The sequence below is a fragment of the Zingiber officinale genome, chromosome 7A (genome assembly GCF_018446385.1).
Source record: "Zingiber officinale cultivar Zhangliang chromosome 7A, Zo_v1.1, whole genome shotgun sequence".
NCBI classification, from domain to species: Eukaryota; Viridiplantae; Streptophyta; class Magnoliopsida; order Zingiberales; family Zingiberaceae; genus Zingiber; species Zingiber officinale.
The window spans coordinates 99,988,973-99,996,694 of record NC_055998.1 but is presented as its reverse complement, the minus strand read 5'-3'; the positions used below and the strand labels follow the sequence as shown (position 1 = coordinate 99,996,694).

Sequence of the window (7,722 nt, the reverse complement as noted above, 5' to 3'; positions counted from 1 at the left end):
GTCGCAAAAAACGAAGCTGTTATCGGGCCGTGCATTTCAAACGGCGGTTGTCCCATCGGAGGTAATGCCATCGTCGTACGCTGACAACAGCGAGAACGCCACGTGTCAGCGGGACATAGGGCGCATTTAATGAATGCCCCTTACCGCGCGCAGCGCGCGTGCTTGACGTTAATGGAGGAGATTCGGCATGAATTCCGAGGAGATACTGAAGGCGTCAGCATGATAGCGCCGAACGGGCATGAAGAAGAAGGTAAGCCGAGCGGATGAACCTTCCCGGGCCTAGCATAGTGGTCGTCACTCAGTCAGACCGGCAGTCCAGTCAGTCGGACTTGACGCCTCTTTCGACTGGACTTAAAGGAGAGGTAAGTGATCCGGTGATAAGGCTGGGGGGCCCTAATGAGGGCAAGGTCAACGACACGTGGAGGTCAACAGTCAAAGGGAGGTCAACCCCATGGGCTCGATGAGCGGGCGAGACAGGTCGAGCACTAGGCAATGATCTTCATCCGAGGGAACAACCATCTGGCCGTGAGCCCAAATTTCCAATGAAGGGAAAAAGATCATATGGCCGAGCGGATAGTCCGCTCGGCCGCATGGCAAATCAAGAGTAAAGGCCGAGCGGTTGCCCGCTCGGCCAGGGTGTCAGGCTATGAGAGTCGAGCGGGCGACGACTCTGAACCATCCCGGACGGACGACCACCGAAGCCTGACCAAAGGCGAAGGGTCTGGCCGAGCGGTTTGAAGGCTGATTCGGGAAGAGGAAGGCAAAAAGTATGGGACAGCGGGTACGTCATCTTAGTAACCCCTATTACTGACAACAGGCATGTTTGAGGACCAGGTCATACTCAGTATCGTACGACAAAGGGTTCTGCTGTCCCATCAAAGAGACGCTCAGACTGTAACAGTATGGCGTCAGACATGCTCTTCTGACAAGCCCATGCTGCGGTATGGTATAAGACACGTGTGCACCGTTTGTGTGCACCAAGCTCCCGTAGCTCTATATAAGAGCCCTTGTACTTCACCGGAGGTATAAAATCTCTGATCTTGAAAGCCACCTTCTTGTTCTTTCGTCTACCCAACTTGAGCGTCGGAGGGTCGTCGCCGGGAACCCCTTCCCGGCTCGACTTCTGTGCAGATTTGCCGGAGCATCTTGCGATCAACCGGAGATCTACGTCAGCAGCTTAGAGAGTACCATGTGCCTAGTGTTCGTTGATTCAATTTTCGGACAGGATCATTGACATTTCACTTTGACGTATTCAATACTCAATTTAATGTGAACTTTCATTTGCATCTGCAATGCCAAAGACATGCAACCTACACTTGCATACTTGATTTACCATTTAAGTAACTACACTATAATCCTAAGTTAAACCTTTTTAAAAATGTCAAAATTACAGAGCATAATTACATTAACAAACTTTCCTTTTTATATATAAGTTAGGTCTTATCAAAACAATTTTCATGTTTAGCAATGTACTTCATAATTTCAATCCAACTTCTTTCACTTCTCCCAAATTTCGATTAACTTCTTTCACCTAAGTGAGATGCTCAGATTATTCGAGGACAAAAAACTTAGATAGAGGAGCTTGATGGACTCAAGGGTGGGAAGCTCCATTGAGGAAGAGCTGAAGTTCTGAAAATACGAGAATGTTCTATTTTTATAGCTGAGGTGTTCAGGTATTTCTATATTTTATTCACCTGGAGATGATAAACCTAGTCCCATAAAATTTTTTCACTACCCATCCAATAAATCCGAAAAGTATAGATAGACCACGGAGATGAGACCACCACTTGAGGATAAAATGTTGTGTTAATACAATTTAGATTCTAGGAAACTTATGCTATCTAAGGTAGCTTCTATTGGTTCCATGATACTCCCAAGCGTGTCCCTAGGACATAGCCGAGTTATTCATCATGTGGTAGATTTGTAAAAATGAATAGGATCAATTTCTAGCGGAGTAGCCGGAAAAGATCCTCCAACATGATGTCTTTCGTCATTTACTTCTCCTCTCCTCAAATGATTGTGGGACACTCGAGATCAACATATGACGTTTGCAGAAAACATGATACTCCCAAATGACTGTATTCAATTGTTATTTTAATATATTTGATAGCAAGTTAGGTTTATTTGTGAAACGGATGGATACATCAAGTATGTACAAATTTAATAAAGTGCACAAAGAGCTCACGACTGCAAGCACATGTCATGTCATTGAGAGGAAATTCAATAGAAATTCAAATTAGCAAGCACATGACCAGACACTGCAAAGTGATAAAATCTCCTATCAGAGTTTCGATCTTCCGACCATTACCGTCATTATCCCATATACTCACCAACTAAGTGAGCTCTGAGGCCCGATGTGATCATATTATGATAGTATACTTCATGTAATCGAATTGAATGAATTGTGCTTGATGAATAAGTAGTTTAACAAGATGAACTCAAAGGTAAACAACAAATGATAGCTTGGATCATCGAAGAGATCCTAAATTTCTTATGAGGTGGGCTCTAAGACAAATAGCTTAAAACATTTGCTAGTTGGACAATAGGTTATTAATGAAGAATAGTATGGAGCATCTAAGGGAATAAAAATTTCTATACGAGTGGCTGGCAATAGGTGGACTCTGTAAGTGAATAGCCAAGGATAACACATTTCTCTTCAAATATTTCTGAAGGTAACAATTTATCAACAACCAATTTTCAACAGTTATTTTTCTCTTAAAACATTTCTCCTTTGCAACTCAATTCAAATAACAAGACATCTTAACAAAAAAAAAAAAAAAACCATTTCAGTTTTCTAAATGTCATCAGGATAAGCCAGTGCTGAATTCAAACAATACTTAGGTCCCCAATACTTTTCTTCGATACGTAGAAACTAATTACCCCTCAACGACCAAAGTTTCATCTGGATTTAAAATGAAAGACGCCCAACTCATAATAATCGGGTCCAGTATTTCTTGGCCAAAGAATAATGATTATCCCTGAAAGAGATTAACTGAGAAGAGATCTTGCTAAGTGCTCACGAGCAGTCGCCAGGGCTTGAGATATAGTCTGTAAATGAAGAGTAAGCAAAGATCAGGAGATGTCCAAATATGAAGCACTAGTTAGGAGGTTTATCCTCACCTGCTCGGACAAGGAAGTGGATCCATCAAGGCTATTTGCTGTTACCTTTGAAGCAATAACACTCGCTTCAGTTTCCAGTATGATCCTACACCATAGCAAAGATTAGTGATATCATAATTTCATGGTATTATGTGTGACGCAGCTAAAGAAAAATCATTCAATGTGATTTGATCTTGTAGTTTAAACCACAATATTGGCAAATATGACTAGGGAGCCTTCATAACAATGCCTGTAATTGCACTCTTCTTTGCAGTTTGAGTCCGATGAACATGTTCAGTACATTCTTGCAAGTATCGTTGACAAAATTTCGACAACCATTTTATGTACTCATAGTATGCTATTAACCAAAGGCATTTCCTTTCCAACTTCAGTTTCTTTATAGCATAGTTATCATAGTGATATTATATCATACTTATTAGCCAAGAAAATAGGCAAAAGTACACAATGAAAAAATAGAGAAACGTAAATGGTTCAACCTACAGAATCTCCACAGGAAGAATCAAAGCCCACATATAATATGACAGCAAAAGTATTCATAGACAATTAGATGCCCAATTATTGTCAAAAGAAAAAAAAAAAAATTCTCAATGCTCCCTAAATTCCTCTCTCCACATCAACATAAAACCTTACCTTAGATGTTCTTCCAAACACAAAAAAGTTGTATTGGAGACGAAAATTATCCTCTACAAGCTCTCATTTTCTGTGGTTTGTACACACACCTTGAGATGTCTTCACAACATTGAAATTCTTGTTAAGATGAAAAAACTCAGTCCCTCATGTAAATCAAAGAGTAATGTTGTATAAACAAATCCTAATAATATTAAGTTCTTCATAGCTAAACACATTTTTCCTTTTCAATTTAGCTTCTTTATAACACCAACTAGAAAGTCGAACAATACAATTGTGCTAAACAAATAAAATAAGTCAGCATTGCATGTTATGTAATTTTGAAGTTTAAATAACAAGTTTGGTGTTGAAAATTTGGCTGCTGGTGGGTCAAAACAATAGCTCGAGTTGAATCTTTATATAAACCTTGACGAATGGAACCTAAGAAACAACCCAACCAAAAAGTGTGGACTAGTCTATATATGAATTAGGCTGGGCTATGTAGAATCACTACAAATTCAATACAAAGTTCACACAATCCAACAAATCTCTACAATATAGAGAAACAATTTTCATATTCCATGTAGATGAAGCTTTGGGCACCAAATTTGTGCACACTACATGTAGACTACCTTATTTTTGAGTCAGGTCGTCTACAAGCTCTTCCTTGGCAATGCATTATAGAAGAACAGACAATGCCATTCTATCCTAGAAAAAAATTAAATGAATCTAGATTTCACATTATTAATGGGGTGAATTATGCTTTAGGGAAAGTGAGTATACACTTTAGGATTATTGATTGATATGAGTTGATAAGCCATCAGTTCAAACCATCAGTGACCAGATTTTAAGCATCCAGGAGTGGAATATATAGAAAAATGGCAGATACATGAAAAAGCCATGTGCTTCAAGTCAAGTTAGACAAAGAGAGCAAAGGAGAGAGATGCTACCCTCCATCAACAATTTCATCAAGGCAAAGAAGGATCAGATCCAAGTTTTCAAGCGCAGACATTTTATCAACGTTGTTCCTGTTAGCACACAAAGATATTACACTAAATAAGCATAAAGAAGTGGAAGACCACATGACTTTATAGTTCTTATTCCTTTGATGAACGATTTGCAGCAGGAAAACCTGAGAAGAAGGCCAACTGCATCAAAGAATCCCTGGAGTACCGTTGCTATAATGAGTTCATTCTCATCATCTCCTCCGGTAACAAAAAAGTGAAGATCCTGAATCACTTTATAGATGACAATGTATCCATCAAGAATTGTTATCTCAGCTGTCAACCAAAATAACTTGCATTAGTAATAATAGAAGTACTAATACATGATAAAATAAGAGAAAATTCAGCATACAGGCAGATCTAACTTTCTGCATTTGATGATGCCAAAGAAAACAGCCTACCAAAAATTGTTTCCTCCAATTAAGGGTAAATGACCAAATTTGTATACATATGTGAACTCTTTGAGTATCATTGCAATATTATTTCAATTAAGTTTTGTTGCAAATGTGATTTTCTTATTGAATTGAGGTAACAGAGGTGCCTAGTTGACATTTTAAATTGAAATTTAATTTTCGTTATCTTTATATTTGTTTTACGTTTTTCCATTTATCTCTTCTATTTTCCTCCTTCCCTCTTCTCTCTCTCCCCATCTCCTTCCTTACATTGTTGCTATGATGCTTCAACAAGAAGAGTGACAAAGAGGGAAATGAACAATGGAGAGGAGGAAGAAGAAGAGGAAATGGAGAAGAAATGAGAGAGTAAAGGGAGAAAGCAAGTTGTTGGAGAAGAAGGAAGAAGGGAGAGAATCCGTTTAGACTAGTTACTTCATTTTCTATTTGCATTAGCAGGATCCTATGGAAAATAGTTAGGTTTTCATATAGATGAAACAATACATTGATTATTCCAAAAGTGGCGTTGTGTATATATAATATTCCACTTTTCAATTGTTAGGTTATTTTGTCTACATGAGATTATTGTCCCCTTCACTTTATCAATTTTGTCCAAATTTCTATGTAATTCGACAATTCGATTTTGGTTGTGCCAAGCATAACACTGAAATCTTGATCCTACTATTATCTATTGCATTTGTCATTTTCAGAATAGGAAAAATTCTAGCTTAGGTTGAAGTTTGAAAAGTATCAATTCCACTCAATCTTAATCATAGCCTTATTCTACTAGAATTGAGCTTACTATTGAAGTTTCAAAATAAGATTCATGTAGCTGATTCCCAAATAGTTGGGGTAAACATGACTTGATAATAATGATGATGTAGTCCATGATAAACATGGCACTTCCACTTATAGAACCATAACTAAACCATGAGTTGAACGCTTTCTCTTAAAACAAACATCAGAAGAATCATCATCCCTACTTCCAGCGGTTGGGAAACACCAAAGTGGCAGGATTTGGCACCAACCACATCAGTAGCAAACTTGATTTTTGTAACTGAAAATACAGCATCCTTTAAGATAAGGCCTCCCTGAACCATAATATTATATAAACCCAAGAAACAAAAGCCAGTATCCACCCTTTCACTAAATTAGTGCAATAATAAGTATAATATGATCAATGTTATATGGTAAACTATCGATGGAAAACAATAAACCCTCATAAGAGGCATGAGTTCTTACACCTTTTACGTTGGTCATCAGAGTTTAAAATCACATGCAAGTCAATGAAATTTGTAAAAGAAAAAGGTAACAGACTTTTAGAGGGTTATTGAAGTATGTTTGATTCTAGAGGAAATTAGGGTCCAATGAATTTACAAGTCAAAACAACCTGAGAAAGTAGAACAAAATGATGGCACATGTTACCTTCAGTCCGGGAATTTGTTTTCAGTGTCTTGGTGAATACAGATTTCTCAAAAGCTAATTTAGCAGCAAGCGTAGGCCATTCATCTGTATAATACTTGACAGCTACTCGTTTTCCCTCAGAATCAAGAAGAAGGATATTTTTGATGGATGGACAAGATTCCTATTCATGAAACCCACAGAGACTGTTAGGACTCATATTAATCTAAAGAGAATAAATACAAAAGTGAACTCAAGAATTTGAATTGCATTGGGAATACAGCTCGAGAAAAACATCATAAAAAATCAATATTCAGGATCGCCCCCCTAAGTCATATACGTGTAGGGGGTTTTTCACCATAAGTTCCTTATGTAAATTCTCGTCCTACTCTGCTTCAGCATCTATTCCATTTCTACTCGACGAAAGGCACAGCATGGCCGCTACAGACGCAACCATATCACCGCCAGACAGATCTAGGTTTGCAGATCTCGTGATACATTGACGATGAGATCATCCGAATGCCCCAGTACAGTAGATCAGAGATCAAGGAATGCGATTTCGATCAGAGCTAGAGAGAAGAACAAAGAGACGTACCATTTCGAGATCTCTTGATGAGGGAAGACTGAAGGCGAGAAGACGAGAGCAGCTGCTGGATCCAGGCACCCTCCAAGAACAACTAACGATGAGTGGAGAAAGAGATTGGAGACTTAAAATTCAGGGAAATAAGGAAACCGGATCCGGGTCCAGGTCGATCCATATTCTAAAGGTCCGATCCAAATCAACCATATGGGAAAATGCAGATGTTTCTGGGAAAATTGAATAATGGTGAATTATCGGAGGTGACTCACTGTAAAAATCTATTTTGGAATTATCTAATGACTAGATGTTACGTAGAATAGGAGCAGGTCAGGAATGGTGCGATGGTAAATAACATGATGATATATTAATGTAATGAGAATTCGATTTTTTTTTATAGGGTATATCAACCGTTCACGGTGGCACTTTTAACGTTGAGCGTTAGGTTAGGATTCATCTGGACTTTTTAAGTTTAACTAATGATCGATTTTGGGATTAAATCGTCTATTTTCAAGATTAATAGGGTTATAAAAATGAAATATATGAATTAACAGTAAAATAAATATTAAAAAATAGATATTTTTCAAAATGTTTCATTATTCACTTGGATTTACATTCATGATAT

The 7,722-nt window shown here is 38.1% G+C and overlaps 1 protein-coding gene across 1 annotated transcript; it reads right to left on the bottom strand.

The window, feature by feature from the left end:
* Positions 1-2,628: 2,628 nt before the first annotated feature.
* LOC122001904 (coatomer subunit zeta-2-like) lies at positions 2,629-7,228 on the bottom strand. Its single transcript, XM_042556887.1, has 6 exons — positions 7,116-7,228; positions 6,545-6,704; positions 4,859-5,006; positions 4,677-4,754; positions 3,121-3,205; positions 2,629-3,048 (listed from the first exon to the last, which is right to left on the bottom strand). Exons 1-6 carry the CDS (start codon positions 7,116-7,118, stop codon positions 2,989-2,991), a joined length of 534 nt encoding a protein of 177 aa, XP_042412821.1. The 5' UTR covers positions 7,119-7,228; the 3' UTR covers positions 2,629-2,988.
* Positions 7,229-7,722: the final 494 nt, after the last annotated feature.